The sequence below is a fragment of the Ammospiza caudacuta genome, chromosome Z, assembly GCF_027887145.1.
Source record: "Ammospiza caudacuta isolate bAmmCau1 chromosome Z, bAmmCau1.pri, whole genome shotgun sequence".
Lineage (NCBI taxonomy): Eukaryota > Metazoa > Chordata > Aves > Passeriformes > Passerellidae > Ammospiza > Ammospiza caudacuta.
The window spans coordinates 66,390,701-66,407,673 of NC_080632.1; the positions used below are offsets into that span (position 1 = coordinate 66,390,701).

A 16,973-nucleotide genomic window follows, 5' to 3' on the forward strand; every position below is an offset into this window, starting at 1 on the left:
ACTTTGCCAGCTCTGTCATTCCCACTGGCAAAGACTGCTTTAGTTTTGGGATGTGTGGTGCTGAGGAGAGTTTGTGTTTTCACACATGATAAAAATGAAACACTCTTTGTAGTAATGGGAGTTATTTCAGTCCCTGACAGTTCTTCCTCCCTTTGTGTTCTGGCTTCTCCATCTGCTTTTGGGAGGACTTCTACCTTTGGTTTCCATCTGCTTCCTTCAGAAGCTCCGGCTCACATCTTTGCTTCCTTCAATATTTTTGCAAATTCGGTTTCTAAAACATGATATATGACTCTGAAAGTATTTATAAAAACACGCTCAAAAAAATTATTTGACATTTGAGCTTTTTGGTCCTTTCAGAGGCAGGTAAGAATAGAGGAATAAGTGCATCAGCATTTTTCTAATCCTGGTCAGTAAGGAAAGACTAGCAGCAGGGTTGAAATTGGAATTGTATTCTAGCACTAATTCAGTAATGGAATAATCCATTTTGCTCAGGACTGGTATTTAGCCTATTTGCAGATTCAGTGAGACAATGCAGCCCCTGTGACCATTTTGCTTACATTCCTGACATATACTTGCAAGACTTCAAATTTAAAAATCAGGCTGCAGAGTAAATTTTTACAGCAAAAGTGTGTAAAAGATGTGACAGATGTGACATTACTGATGTGCTGAATATCCAGTGTTCTGCGTGTTCTGAATACAGATAATGAATGACACATCTACTGGGATTTGAAGAAAGGGGTTTCTCTTACAAGCTTCAGGTCTGCTGCTTTTCCAGGAGTCCTTGGAGAGAAGAGCACCTGGAAAAGGGACAGTGCTGCTACATGGATAAGATGAGCTGAAGCAGTCCATCTCCCAGATACAAAGAAGTTATTTTTAATGCCTTTGAATACCTTTAAATATGTATTGCATTAATGCTAGCACTGCTGCTTCATGTCTTTGACCTTGGAAGTCCTTTTTTCTTTGTCAGCCATAACACAAAGTTGGGAAAAACTGGATGGCACCTTCTAGGCTAAAGAGAATGGTGACACAAGAAGCGTGAATGTGCCTATTGCAGGATTTTCCAGATCTTTGGTCAAAATGTTGAATGTAGAATGCTCTACTTCACACCTTGAATTTGAAAGGTAGCGCATCCAGTGAAGTATTTCCCAAGAAAACCAACAGGATTAAGCAGGATATGCATCTTTTTGAGCTGATATTTTTGCAAGATGTACTGTACTTTCCCAAAACAGTCCAGTTGTTTTCAGATAAGTATTAAAAAGAAGTGAAAACAAAAACATGACTTCAGGTCTTTCAGGCTTACAAAAAAGAAGCTTGTTCTTGTATCAGTAACAGATACTAAGCAAAGAGCAAATTAAATTCTGAGGATAATGCTTTGAATTTTTTTAGTTGTTTTGGTCTTTTTGAAAATAAGTTATTTTTCAGTAATGTCAAATATGTTCCTACCAGCCAGGATATGTCCCTTACCAGTTTTCCCAGTTGTTTCCTGCCAGTGGTACTTTTAAACTGATGGATTGATATCTGTAGCTAGGAAGGCAGGCAGGATCTTTGAAATAGCTAATCTCATGAGACAGACTCCAAGTCTTGTTTTCAACACAGCAGACCTGCGTGCTACCAGCTGGTGTGACTTACTGTAGGCAAGATTTTATGGAGAATGTAATAATTTCTCTGAAGTTATCCACCTTGCTTTCATAAGCTTCAACACTTCCATGGGGAATAGTACCCCAACCAGTCGTTCTATTCTGCTTTATTAATAATAATGCAATTATTGGGAAAAAAAAGTTATTTGCTTATTGAAGCCTGAAAATGAAATGTGTGAAGTGTGTATGTGGCAGCAATGAAAAGGCAAAAGGCAGTACATTAGGCAAACATTATATATCTGATAGCATATATGTCTGTGCTAGGAGACCTCTAGAGATCTAGTGTTATCTGGAATAAGAAGTTCAGAGTTGAAAAGACCATGACAGTCTAAAAAACTGCTAAGAAGGTCTGCATATAGAAAACTATATTTAATAATATTATCTATTTTGATATGTTGATTGGAATGACAAGATTCTTAAAAATAATTGTGTTTACAGGGGTCAAGTTCCTGCTGAGGCAGAAGTGAACTACTTAGGTGTGGCCAAATCTCTGGAAATGTATGGGGTGGATCTCCATCCTGTTTATGTAAGTATTAACTGTGAAAAATGGTTACTGCACTAATATGTGAAACAGTACTTATGTAGTTTTTTTGCCACAGGATAACTGAAAAGGGAACACTACTCAAGAAATGCAAAGGAACACATATTTACAGACTGAGAGGATTCAGTTATTCATATAAGCCTAATGATTTTCAGATCAAATGGTGTGATTGTGTTACGCCTCTAAAACCCAATGAGTTATATTCTGGATAAAAACAATTCAGACAGAAAAGAAGTAATTTGTGCAAGTGTCAGGAGACATGAGTGAGGATTATCACCTTTGTTTTTGACAGAAGAATTTGCATATTATTTAAGTTTAAAAAAGAGCAAATGTGTCCTGAAACCTCTTCAATACCATGGCAAAAATTAGGGTGGAGTAGCAGTAGCATATCTGGCTTTTTAAAATATTTGTTGTCGAGGTTTTGCTAAAGATCCAGAGTATGTTTCCATTTTTTCCCATGTTGTATCATGCAGCATTGCAAGTTGTATTGCCTCAAAAAACCCCTCCCTTTCTTTTGTCTGTCAGGGACAAAAGAATGTATGTTGGGACTGGATCCAAGTCATTACCTGGAGGGTATGTGCTCCTGGTGAAAACATCATTCTATCTTGTTTGAATTATTCTGCTTGTGGCAGGCATTTTTTTGAATAAAAGAAAATCAGGAGTTCAAATGGGGAGTTGTAGTATAGATAGTTCTCTGAGTTACATATCAGTACTTTGTAAAATTATTTGAAAGAAAATAAAGAAATCAAGATAGTACCTGAAGATTAAATATGTGTTTCCTCTGAAAAATGTGTGGCATGCAATATAAAGTACCTTTTAATGCAACCTATGGCTTAATTATATTCATATCCCAGGCTTTGTTCCCCTCCCACCAGTGGAAAAATTGGGAGTTACTGGAACAAGATCCAATATGATCCAACAAAATCATGTTAAATTAGTACAGCGTGGAATTTTTTTTGCCTCATAACTTGCTTTTATTGTGCAATGAAATCCCTGCCTGGGTAACCTGTGAACATCTTTGTTCCTACTTAAATTGCATCAGCAGCAGAAGCCCTCGTTTGAGACTGAAACTGCACACATGATGAGATGCAGTTATTTTCCTCCTTGTTCACATTAAAAGTAAAGTTGCCTTTAGCAGTTAATTCACTGAGGAGCACAGGCAGAGCTTGCCAAGTGTGCTTGACCTTTGCCAGCCCTGTAATCACACAGGACACTTTTACAGTGTCTCAAGTCAGTGCCTCTCACAGTTGATAGTTCTGCTGCTCATGCTCCACTGGTTTAGACTTGCAGGGCTTTTCCTCATTGCCTCAAGTAGACAGGTGAATGAGCTTTTCCAGCTGACTTTCTTTTAACCTCATGCACTAGGGTTTGCACTCTTTCAGCTGTAACCTGCTTCTGGTTTTGGTTATTGACTGTGAACTGGGGAGGTGGGGACCTTCTGCTACTCAGCAGCAGGGCTTTCACCCTGTTCTCACCCAGTGCAGCTTGAGATTTGTATTCTGACTTCAGGAATGGTTTCCTTCAGAGGAGTTGATGCATGTGGCTGTTCCCTGCATACCATTGCCCTTTCTGAACAAGAAAAAAGATGCTTGACTCTCCCAAAGGAGCTACTTCACTTGGAGGCAGCAGCAGCTGACACTATTTTAGGAGGGAGAAGGCAGCTGTGTGATTGTATTATAGGTCAGAAAATCACTATTTACTTTCAGCTGAAAGTTGGGATATCTATTGCATTCATGCCTGAATAAGGAGTTCAGTTTCTGAGTTTTGGCCATTTGCCAAATAGCAAAAATTAATTCAGTAAGAAAACAGAAAAAGAGGTATTTTTGTTTTTCACCATGGTGTGAAATTCCCTTTCTTTTTCTCTCACTGCCATTCTTTCTTGCCTCTTTTCCCCCAGATCTACAAATTTTCATATAGAAGCTTTCATAACTAGATCAAGTACTATTTTTCCATTTGTACAGAGTGAAACAGTATATTCAAGTCACCAGGATGAATTTCTCACTGGATCTCACTGATACTGTGATTCTACTTGTAACTGTATGAATGACATAGATTTTTATTTTCTAGGGTGAAAACAAATCTGAATACTTTTTAGGATTAACACCCATAGGAGTTGTTGTCTACAAGAATAAAAAGCAAGTAGGAAAGTATTTCTGGTATGTACTATTCAAATGTGCAGTCTGCACTAAAGCAATAACAATGTTGTATGGATGTTTACGATTTGTGGTATCTATTTAAAATTTTAATCATAGCAGTATCAAAAAATTATACATAGAATTATTAATATTTCTTTGGATGATGTAGATTTTTTTAATACTCCAGGTGATAGATCACCTTTACCATACTCATGCTGAAATGTTTACATATCACTAATTGTCTGCTGACATCTAGGGCATACCTGAAAAATAAATCTTCTGTGAATTTTTTTTTGTCTTTGTATGCAAATGTATACAACTTTATATCTTACTACACATGAAATTAAAAGGTCATGAAGTTTGGTCTGTCTTTTTTTTTTTCAATATTACAGGCCTAGAATTACGAAAGTTCACTTCAAGGAAACACAGTTTGAACTTCGAGTCCTGGGAAAAGATGTAAGTTTTCATTTAGGCCTGAAAAGATCAAAAAAATAATTTTAGATCTAATGAAGGTGGAAATTTAGTGTGTCTGTTGAAATCTAATTGGTTTTATTGAAATTTACTGTAGGAAACCAAATGTAGGTGAAGGGAACCTCACAAAGCTCTCAGGCACAAAACAGGGAGCCACGTTGTATAGATTGAAACCCATTTGTCAGAGTTTAACATCACTTTGCACTTAGACCATATGAGAGAAAGAAATGTTGGTTCCAGTGGGGCAAGGTCAGCAGGTTGATAGGAAGAGAGGAGGTTTTAAGATGCAGTAAGTAAAAAAGAAAAAAAAAAGAAAAAAAAAATTATCTCCTACAAGGCATGTGGAATAGGGAGAGGAGGAGACTGTTGAGAATGTAGGAAAAGATAATGATATGCAATAAAAAACATAGTTGCAGTCAGTTTGTGATTTTTGCTGTCTGGTTTAGTTAAAAATTTAGTTAGCTGAAATATGTTTTGAAAATACTTTCATGTCTTTTTGGAACATGAAAGTTTATAGTTTCATAAGGACTGTAGTTAATAGTTTTAAATTATATTAACCTGCTGGCAAAAATCCCCTTTACTTTTTATCTAAGCATTTTTGTTCATCCTTGTAATGGTTGTCAGTCTCATCCATGGTCTTTCCATGAGGGCATTTGTCTTGCTCCTGTTGTGGACAGCATTTCTGGTGTCTCTGCAGACGTCTTGGCAAATCTCTCTTTTGCTACTCCCAAGTGACTTGTTTATATTTGGTGTGGCAATCTATGGGAATTTTATTTCTGAAGGTGTGTTTGTTGAAATAGGAGTGTTATTTAAAGGCTGGGGGAAGGCTGGGAAAACTTTTCACCATGTTTCATTTAAAGGTGAGTGATAGTTCATGTACAAACAAGTCCGAGTTTGACTCGGAGTGAATTGCTTGGAAGTGAATGAAGCTATAGCTTCTCTTTCATGCCACATTTCCACAGTTTTCTTTTAACCATATGGAATTGCAAAGGCTTAGCAAACTGAGTAGAAAACCTGGAAGGTTTTGGAAAAGTTGAGGCTGTGAATATTGACGGCTGGTGAACTCTTACCATTGTGATAAGGCAAACATTTTGACAGAACTTGGTACTTTCAAGCCTTGACAGGTATTTCTAGGAATTGTTGGGTAGAACAGTAAGTACAGGGGTGTGTACCTTCACTAAATTTGCCTTTGCAACTAATACTAATCTGAAGTATTTCTATAGCACTTCATATCCGAACAAGATCAGGAAGGGCCAAAATGGCTTAGAGAAATCTTTTTCCCTTTTTTTACCAATCTGGGGGTACTTTGAACAAAATTATATATTGGAATAAGCAGGCAGTAATTTCAGTCTCTGGATTAAAGTTGTCATAAGAATTTATGCTGTTCTACACAGAGGAGGAAAAGCTCATCAGTGTATTCATGTATGTTCCAATACTCAAAAAAAATCTGATTCACCAATTTATTTTATTCCTCTTATGTTTTTTTTTTTAATAAATGCTATCACTTTGTCCTCCCATGTGACACATGAGTATATTACAGGAGAGTAAATACACCATTTTCACTCCATCCTGCCTCCTGTAATATAATTTTACTGCCCAGGGAATTAATATTTTCCTTGTATCAGATGTGGTATACTAAGTCTGGAATGTCTGTTCCAGTTAGTTGTAGAGAGCTCCAGAAGAGATTCAGGAGAAGTAAAAATAATGGGAGTTTTCCAATGCCTTTAAGTTGAACTTTATGGCATAAAGTGAAGGAGCTAATACTGTGTAACAGAGCAGATTATTTCTGGATGAACTGAGCGTTTTTCTTTTCCATAAGTTGTAAAATCTCTCTGCAGGGTGGGTTTTATTCATGTTTCCACACACACCAGCTCCCCTTATTCACACTGACTGTCACCTTTCACTGCTCATGAAGAGGAAGCTGTTGGTGCCTTTAGTACCAGCAAGGCTCTCCCCCTGGATGGAGTTGCTTGTGGTAACTTCTTTGTTGTTGCTTGCTGGGATTGGTGTGACATTTTTTCAACCATGCCAGAAGAGTCTGTGTATTTCTGACTAGGTGGGTGGAAATGGACATCTGTTCTTCTTGACAGATGACAGTCTAAGTGTACAAGTCCACACCTTCAGACTACCTGAACCCCGCTGTTGTCTGTGTCAGCCAAACCTATGGCTGCTCATTTTCTTGTTTACATTGCTTCACGTTTCTTAAACTTGATGCTTACTGAGCAGAACATGCTATTGCTTAGTGTCTTACAATAAAGTAAGCTGCTTTGGCTTTTCTGTTTTGTAGTGTAACCTCTTGTACTTTTTCATATCTCTTCCATGAGAATAATCCTGTATATTTAGCTGCCTCATATTTTTTTTCCTGCACACCTGTTCCTGTTGTGTACAAGCATGACCATCAGTACTTTGGTTCTATCTTTCACTATTTTGCTTGTATTATATGTTTTCTCTCTTAGGTAATTGCTGTTGCCCCCTCATAAACAAAATAATGCCTTTCATATTTGGCCATCCCTGGACATGTGAGACTGAAGCTCTTTTTCAGTGGTGTTAATAATTGACTCAGTGTTTAATTGTACCCCTGCATGAATCCATGCTGTGAATTCTGAGCTATAAAGGCGTTAGGTCCTCTCTGGCACCTCTAAGCATCAGCATGAAATGAGGAGCCCTTCCCCTGCAAGGGTTTCACATGTTCACATTCCCTGAACATGACATAAAATGGCCAAGAATTTTTGAAGATTAAAGAAGTTTATTTCTTAGAAAACTAAGAAATTCATCTAAAGCCTGTGCACAGTTCCTGGCAGCATGTCTTCCAGTGGAGCAACCTTACTGGAAACAATCCAGTAACACAGGTGGCTGCCAAAGCCCTCCCCTCTCCACCAGCAAAACAGAGCTTGGTCACAATGGATGCTCTGTGTGGAAGTGAGTAGTGTAAAGGGTGCCCAGCATACCTCCTGTGATTCCCCATGTGAAGCACAGCCTGCTTCCTAGATTTCTCTGTCAACTAGGGACATGGAAGGAAACAGAGAAAAACATGCTGTGATAGACTGTGTAGGCTGGGAATGTAAATGTGATAATAGGCAGGAATGAGAGATGAGGAGGTTTTTTGCCTGTAGGTACCAAGTACTTCTGTGCTGTTCCCTGCACCCCGGTGCTGTTTGGAGTAACTGAGCCTTTTACTTCAGTTGCTCTATGTCTGAACATGCACATGAATGATTTCACTCTTTAGCAGGGTTTATGCAAAACTTCTGTTCTTATTTTTCCTGTTTCACAAAACAGAAAGAATTCAATGAGCGAAACACTTGCTTTCATAATTTTTCCTGTAAGAGAAAGGCCTTTTTGAATTTTGCAATTTTTATTTCAAGAGATCTTGAAATTTGGGCATTTTTGAGTCAAAACAATCTCTCAATCTGTGCAGTTTAAGATTATTTCCACATTTTTGTGTGTTCCTCTGCAGTCTTCCATATTGAGATGAATTCACAAGGTGAAATTGGTAATGACTCTTTAGGAACAATACCAACCACTGATGCAAGTCCAAAGTACATAATCCTCCCCTTTTTGTGTGGCTGAAACTTGTATAAATACAATTTTTTTTTTGTTATTTTAAATAGTCCAGAAAACACTGTATATATGCTTTATCTTTTTTATCTGCTTCTCATAAGTGTCATTAGTCTGAAAAATAATTATGTTAATAAGGTGGTTCAGCTGTACCCCTTCTTTTCCCTATCAAATGCTGTATTCTGTCTTGAGTTACAAATTCCGGCCAGGAACTTCTAATTTGATTTATAGTTCCTGCAGCTTCTTGGGAAGATTGAACAGGATTTGAAGATATGTTACTCTCACTCTTAAGTCAAATTAATTTTATGTGTAGTTTCCAGACAAAAATAGTGGTTTGATTTTTCTTATGGTTTAGGAGTTGCAAATGACTTTTCCATCATTTGCATTTGCACCCACTTAACTCAGAGTGATAATAAAAGGGTGGAGGTGAAGAAGCTCAGTGATATTAATATATCATATTAAACAGTTTTGGCTTGTTTTGGTTGCTTGGGGGTTTTCCTGTCTTTTCTTAATTGCCTTCTGAGCCATCATAGAAGGACTGTAAGATTGGTTCAAAGCCTGCATAAAATTAAATTCACTGACACTAAGGTGATACTGTCAGCTTTCTTTTTTTCTAATTCTTCCTTAGTGTTTTTGAATTGCTGTAATTGCTGTGAAGCTAAGATATGATTGTTTCAATGTTGACGTGCAACTGACACAGTTTTTTTCAATTTGAATTGCCAACTTGGTATCATTTTCCTACAGACTGATCTTGTATAACCAGTAATAGTACATTGTTTGTTACATAAGCTGTGATTTGTCTGCATATGTCTATATATAAAACCAGAATGCTTCCTATTGGAATTTAGAGCTGATGGTACCCAGGTATGTGCCTGAGAATAATTATTCTGGCAAAGAATTATGTTCTGAAGCAGTAGCTTCAGTGTTAATAATCCTGTTACATGTGCAGTGTGTCCTGTAACAGGGCAAGATCCCTCCTTGTGTAGCATTAGCCCTCCCTGTGCTCACTGTGACTGGGAGGAGGGGTGTGTGTGCTGGCATGGCTCCTAATGTGGTTTTGGGATTTTCTTCTTCATTTTCTGAGCCTGCATTGCTGGGAGTCCATAAATGTCTTGTAAATTAAGGTAGCTAAAGCCTGCTCTGCATCGGTGGTTCTCGAATCATTTTTGCTCTGTGGGCAGGTTCAGTTCTCCCTGCAATGAGTGTAAATCTGCTGACAGTGGCCTCTTATCCTGGGAGTAATCCATGAGCTCCAAGAACAAGGGGTATTCCGGCCCTCAGAGAGAAGAGCTGTCATTTTAAGTGTGTGTCTTCTCTTCCAGGTGGAGCTGAGCTTGCCCTGCCTAGGAGCTGAGCTAGCTGGGCACAAAGCATCTCTGAGCCTGAAAGCTGTGTAATCAGGCTGGCGAGGCAAAGCAAGCAGGAAGCTGTTTACCAAGCACTCCTGAACTTTTGTACTAGTTCCAGACGTGTTCTGTGCTTAGACAGAGCAATGACCCCTCTGACCTGTCTCCTTTGAAGGGTTTTGTAACATGCTTTTAATCTTCCACCTGAGAGGCATGGGTATTAGGGTGCAGCACTGTTCCAACTCCCAGCTCTCTAGTGGAGGTCTTAGAGGCCCTGCCAGATCAGTCTTCTGGCTGGTCTGGGAGCCACCATAAACCAGGGAAGAGCTTCATTGTCCATCTGTGTATAGGTTTGTAGTGTAGACAAGCTATCTGCATCCACTGTGCTAGTCTCTCTCTCCTCCTCTGGTTAAAATTGGTGGTGAGGTACTAGCAGTATGAGCTGTAGCATGTTTTGGAGACTGCAGAACAAGCTTTCAAAGCACCTAAAAGAAGAAGGATATCTAATCGTTAGATATTTAAATGTTCGTCCTCACATTTTTTGGCAAAGGGTGTGTACCTCGTCACGGTTAGGAGGAGGCAGTCCCACAGCTTGGTTATTGCTGCAAGGGCCTTTTGCAGCCTCTGGTCCCATCCTCCTGCCCCTCCTTTGCTCCTGCAAGTCACAGATGGGATTGAAAATAACCATACAAAAATAAGTGGTTTCTCTACTTGTTTGATCAGCAAAATGGGCTTCCTGAAAGAACAGACAGACACCAAGATGGCTCAAAGGAGAGAGATCACCAGAGAATGCAGAAGCCAGGACTGCTCTGGAAGGAGATCATGATTTACAGTGCCTCACCTTTAGTACACTGGGCACTCTGAAAGCAGCAGGATGAGTAGCCAGGAGAAGCTTGTGTTGCACCAAAGAGCACTGAATTACTTTGGAAGTGTCATTTCCTATAAATAATTAGTAAAATTACAATAGGTCTTTGTTTCTTTTGGTTCAGATATATGAGAATAATAAGCAAAACACCCAGCTAACCCTAACTATCTGTAGGAAATTGCTATGTTCAAAATGCTAAAAATGTTGTCTTTTATTGGGAACAAAAGGTCATGGTCTTAACAGGAAAGGCCATCTTTGCTTTACTAATATAAATAATTTCATTCCCTTGGGGGAGAAATGTTAATCCAGAAAGGTATTGATGTTCTCAGTACTGATTACTTTTATATAGGCATCTATAAATTGTCAGGGTAATCACTACTCTTACAAGCCTTAAATAGTCCTAAAAGGAATATGGAGGAAGTCCTAAACCTGGCTGTCCTGTAAGCAGTGTCATACTGGACTTGGTTGCTGTAAGTTACAGAATAATTCCCAGATAAGCTGAGAAATGGTGAAAGAATTATGAATTGCTTCCCCTTTGATGGGATTGAGTGTTTTAGGCTTTTTTTTCCTCTATATAGCACAATTTTTCCTCTCAATAGCACAATTTAATTGTGCTATTGAGTTATACCAAGCATCAGTTGTGAGGCCGTAGTTTTCAGACATACGGTTTTCCTTCAAATTCAAATAAATAAATAAATAAGCCTGGGGGTGTTATCAGAAGGCTTGTTGGTCTGTCCTATGACTTTTAGGCAATTGTTTCATTTTCCAGATCTGAATTCCAGAAAGTTTTGGTAAATTGTATCTATAGAGTCATTATCCTCATCCCACCTCCCCCCCCACCAGCCCTTCCATTTTTTGCCCTCCCTGAGTGCCACTGATTGCTGAATACTAAGTTTAGGTGTTTCAGCATCATCAACATTTTTCTTGCCAGCTAGGGTGAACTTTCTTCTACCTTGGAAAATAATGCCTTCGTATGATGGAATCAGTAATCTTTGCTGGTCAGATCGTTCTAGGAAATGGCAGTATAACTATATGGTCCCTCTTATTGTCACTTACTGATTTTAATGTTTTTTCCTGCTGTTTGTTCTGTGTATGGGAAAGTTCTGAAACTGTGACTTAAAGAAGACAAAATGGACGAATAGAACTTTTTCCCCCAAAGGAATAGAACTTTCCCCCCAGCTTTTCCCCACTGTTGTTGAATGCCAGTGGCATTCAAATTGGTCTAACAGTAAGATATGGCAGAAACACCTTATTTTAGAAAGTCTCTTTAAAGAAAAAAATCATTCCTGTCTTCTCTTTGCCTCTCCCTTCCCACATACCAGAAACTCCTTCCTTTGAGATTATGTAATTAAATACATTTAAGTGCAACAGAGGATTCTTTGCCTAAAAGTAGGAGTGAACAAAGAAGGAGCAAGATCCTGCATATTAAAAGTGAGTCATTGAGTTATTTCCTAACAGAAGCTAAACTGATTCATCATATTGCATCAAGTTTGCAATACTACAATGCAGTTTGATATTATCCTTTTGAAGATGAGTACAGTTGTGTGAGTTTATATGAAATCATATGAGATGACAGTCTAATATAGAAATTGTAATTTAAATCAAATAATGAAATCCAAAGCTACTTTTCTGCTATGTGCAAAGTAAGCAAATGCAAAGCACCACTTTATATGTTTTCTGTAAAAGTTTTACAACGTAAAATGCGTTATGGTTTTTCAGTGGGTAGACTCTTATTTCTAGCCATCAGAGGAGAAAGAGCAGTGTTGTTACTCTAGAAGAGTCCATGATAAATTGATTTTTCTCCTTGACTATTTTCAAGATTTTTCAGGAAGCCTTTATTTTGTCTATAAGTTAAACCACTTGTGAATCCTGCAGAGAGATGATGATCCCTGTCAAACCTGAGAAACTTTGGGAATATATTTATTGGACCTATATATTTACCTATATATTTCTATTTCTATTTCTGTACTACAAAGTAATTTTATTATATACACAGCAGTATCAGATGAATCCTAGGTTTCAACATTCTTGGTGGTCATTGTCTTACTGTACTGCTTGTATTATTTTCTCTTGCCATGGAGAGTAAAATGTGCTTTTGATGGAAGACCAGAGAATTATTTTAATTCCTTGCCTGTTCCATGGCACTGTTCCAGCCAGACATTTAACTAAAATAAGGCATGGGAGAAAATAAACTCATGTATGATATTTATTTTTTTTGTCAGGGAATTAGATCTCTATTATTCTAACCACAAGCGCAAAATTCTGTTGTTTTGCTGTTATTTGTTTCAAGGTGAAGGAAAAGCTGCTTGAGGAGGTAATTTGTGATTTTGTGAGGCTGCTTGACAGCTGTTAATGGGGATATAACTGGATTTTTGTTATAGGTGAAATTTTGAATTCTAGAGAACATAGAGAATTAATTCACAGTTTGCAAGGTGCTTGCAGATAATAATAAACAACAGTAAATGAGGAGAGGGAGAAACTTCCTGAGCTTTTTACTTGTGTACGCATGACACTAGGGAATTTAAGTAATGCAGGGACATAGATTGTTCAAAATCAGCTGCTGAAGGTGGTGTGAATCACACCTCCTTTGTAACTCACACCTTGATGAAATGGTTTGAGACTCAGTTTTGTTACAGAGGGTGTCATGCCATGCTGAACTCTCACACTGACATCACTGGGATTGCTCATTCTTCGTGCAAATCACAGCTGAAACACCAAGTGCTTGAGTTCACCAAGTGAAAAATAGATGGAACACATCTGAGTGTTTTGCTTGTTGAAAACCAGCACTGTGATGTGTCTGTTGCTTCTCCTTTACTGTTGGAAGTATTTCATAGTTTGTATGCATCCCACTTCTCTTTTCTCTACCAGTTTCCAGAGATTGGCTTTTAAGCTGTGCATATGCTTTTGTTCTGGCTTTTGTTGGCTTCCTTAAGAGATTTTAAGTTGGGTTTTAAGACTTTCAACTTTTTCTTAGCATTTTGAATTATTCTGAAGTTAGCTTTCTTTAAAAAAGAAAACTCTTCCCTTCTTCAGTATTTTTTTCCCCTCAGGTTTACCTTGGCCTGTTTTGTGTGTTTCCTCTGTCATTGCTTCATAATTGTTTATAACAGATCCTGAGCTCCTTTCTTTCTTTCATTTATTCTTGCCTTTTTTTATACTGTTAACCAGAATATTTTTGATTGACATCTGAGCTGCCATTTCAGAAAACATCCGAAACATAATTTTTGGAAAAAAACCAACTTGTGTTTTATTAGGAAAACTTGTGATTTTTTAGGGAAGAAGATGTGAACGAACAAAGGAACATGAATGTTTCAATAATCTCTTTTCTCTGCTTTTCAAAAAGAAAAACACTTTTAAATGAAGAATTCTACAGAATTATAGAACCTGCTTTTCTTTGTGCTGATTTCTTTTCTTGCATGGACTGATATGCAATGGCTGGTTCTTGTGTTCAGTAAATGAGATTCACTCCAATGGCAGGATCCCCCATAAGAACATTAATTTGTTTTGTTTTGTCTTTAGTGCAATGAAACTTCCTTCTTTTTTGAAGCACGTAACAAGGTCACATGCAAACATCTCTGGAAATGTTGTGTAGAGCATCATACATTTTTCAGGTGAGTGATGCAGAAGTTAGGTTGTGTTTCCCTTAGGGCCACTACACTGAGTGAGAGCCTTGTTGTACCCGCAGAGTGGTGCAACAAAGGCTTGCTGCCTGGTAACACATTTGTGCTCTTGGTTATAGAATGCTTTTAAAAGCCAACACCTTTTCTTATAGTGATGTGAAACAATGTTTTTAAAATTTTGTAGTTTGGTGGTTTCTTTTATGTTACCATTCTTTTCTAAACAGTACTTCAGGTTGTGTAGAGTAGACTTTATCAGAAAGATGGCAGGATTTAAGTTGCCAAATAGATTTGGATGTATTTGATCATCAGCTTTTCTGTAGCAGCATTGGCTTGAGGGAGGCCTTTGGAATTCAGACATTACTATTTTCTACCATGCACAGAAATATATATGTATATTTTAATACAAATTCATTGAATTTCCATAACATTTTGCCTACTTACTGAGGTGTATAAAATCTTCTCCGTACTGCACATCTCAAAGCACTTGAGTTTACTGTTGCAAAATACACCAAGAGAAATGCGCTAAGGTGCCTAACTGGGAACTGGTGGATGGAATCCTCTGGGCTGCCTTTAGCAGTGCTGTAAATGAGTGAATTGGGAATCCCTCCTGCAGTCTCACTACTGTGTCAGGGTGGATTTGTCTTCTTCCAAAATTAGGTGAAAGGCTGCTGGTGCCAGTAATTTACACTTGACTCTGAAATAAAGAGATGTGTAGTCAAAACAGGGGGGACAAACAGGTGTCTTTGGGAGACTCTCAGCCCCGTAAGGATCTGTCCAGAGGTAGGGATGAAGAGGAACTTGCAGAAAAAATAATATTTTTTTGAGCCCAAATTTGTATGTTTTTTCTTGACTTGGGAAGGGGACTATAATTCAGACCTATCTATGCAACTTACTCTGTTACTTTATTTTTCAAACTACACAGGGTGTCAGAGAATGAATCAAACTCTCTGTCAAGAAAAGTCAGCAAGTTTGGATCCATAGGTTATAAACATCGGTACAGGTGAATTTTTTTGATTGTTTAAAACTTCGATTCATTCCTTCTTCATTCCTTTTCTCCTCTTTCCTTCCAGTAAAAGAAAACCACTACCCAGAATAGTTCTGAAGATGAAAGATGAATCAGGGCCATTTTAACAGACTGTCTTTGGGAGCTTGAAAATTTTGGGACAGATGTTTCTTCTTCAGATCCCCAGAATGGGTGGAGGCTTGCTATAGTGTATTCAAAGTGGGAGCAGCTTTGACAATTCTCTAAATCATTATCTCCTTATAAGTACTGAAATTATGTTTATGTCCTAAAGAGGTTTTCTTGACAGCTGGGGAATACCAAAATGAGTGTCTATCTTTTCTGACTTGAACAGGTGACAATATTGGATGAATGTTCAATGCTCTAAGCTTTGAAAGATTCTCCTTGCTGTGGACAACAGGGCAATGATTGTCCTGCCTTTTGTATTTGTACTGGATCCTGGCCTGCATTGCCCCATCTGGGATAATGGGCAGGAGCTCAATGATTCCTGCCAGCGTACTGTGGATGAGTTTTTTCTGTTGGATCACTTCAGCAGATTGGAGCAGGGCACTGGTCCTGAGGAGAAGAAAGCTTTGTACTGGCAAAAACTTTTCAATCAATTAAAAAAAACATGCCATAAAGCAGTTAACTGTGTTTGAGCTATTGCTCTTAGTGTGGCAGTTCAGTTCATCTTCCTGTTTTAATAAATGTCATGGGTGATAAGTGATCAGGCGTGCCATGTTGGGGTGATAGTCATAACTGACAATTTTGGTTGTCTTCCCTTTTTGTCTTTGGTCCCCCACTGTGTCATCAAAAGCAGTGACAGTGTTGTGTATCTGTACACATCATTAGCTCAGAGCAGAAACCATAATCCCATTGTTTTTCTGGGTAAGTGGGGAGACTGTAATATTTTCATTTGTCTTGTGGTATTGTGTTTGTTCTGTTTTGTTTGTTTGTATGTTTTTTGTTTTCTTCTTCCTTCCTTTTTTTTTTTTTGTTAAATCCTTTAGAGACTTCTCATTGTGTGTCAGACAGTTTTCATGAAGGCAATTATTTTGTCTTAAGATCAGATCCTTTGGAGGTCTTAGTGGGGATGGAAAGTCCTATTCCCAGATGTTTGTTACACTTGCTTCTGGAATTTGCAGTACTGTCATGGTTGCCAACCTTAAAAGTTGAGCAGATGAGTTTTCTGGCTAACTTGATAGCATGCTATAAACTAACTACATAAACAAAAAAAGTATTTTTACATCAATACTGTAATGTAGAATTAGGATTTGAGATTTTTTTTTGTCTTTCAATTCTTTTATAATTTTGAAAACATTGAAATTCTGCAGTGCTGAATATCTATGATGGGCTACTGATGAAAATATTATCAGTATTTCATGGAGTCTATTCACATAATTCAGAAAATCTACATAAGCAATTCCTGTATAGTTGCTTAGTACTTTCTAGTAAAATCATTTTACTTCACAATGATCAAACCTCAGGTGTTAAGGAATTAATAGTGACAATTACTACTCTTGTGCAGTAAGTTTCCAGAAACAAATGTGGAGTTTTGGGGAGGAATATGAATTTTAGATTTTTGTCATGACCACTATATTCTGTTTAGTCACACTGAGAGGAATATTAAAATGAGTATAAAAGAATTTATTTAAACTTAATAATTTAATTCAATGGTGCAGTGAAGAAAAACCTTACTGTAAACAAGAATCAAGACTTTTACTCAATTTGTTGTCATCTGGGGCTGTGCTAGTGAGAGTTCTTTATTGCAGTTTGTTTTGCAGTCTTTTAGGGTGTCATTCC

At 37.8% G+C, this 16,973-nt stretch overlaps 1 protein-coding gene across 2 annotated transcripts in view; it reads left to right on the forward strand.

Moving 5' to 3' along the window:
• The window catches only part of EPB41L4A (erythrocyte membrane protein band 4.1 like 4A), a 116,408-nt gene that overhangs the window by 62,979 nt on the left and 36,456 nt on the right, over window positions 1-16,973 (forward strand). For both annotated transcript variants that reach the window (XM_058823389.1, XM_058823390.1), the window contains exons 7-11: window positions 2,076-2,163; window positions 4,246-4,334; window positions 4,706-4,769; window positions 14,070-14,161; window positions 15,093-15,170. In XM_058823389.1, the coding sequence (XP_058679372.1) occupies window positions 2,076-2,163; window positions 4,246-4,334; window positions 4,706-4,769; window positions 14,070-14,161; window positions 15,093-15,170 (411 nt within the window). The remainder of the gene's footprint in view (window positions 1-2,075; window positions 2,164-4,245; window positions 4,335-4,705; window positions 4,770-14,069; window positions 14,162-15,092; window positions 15,171-16,973) is intronic.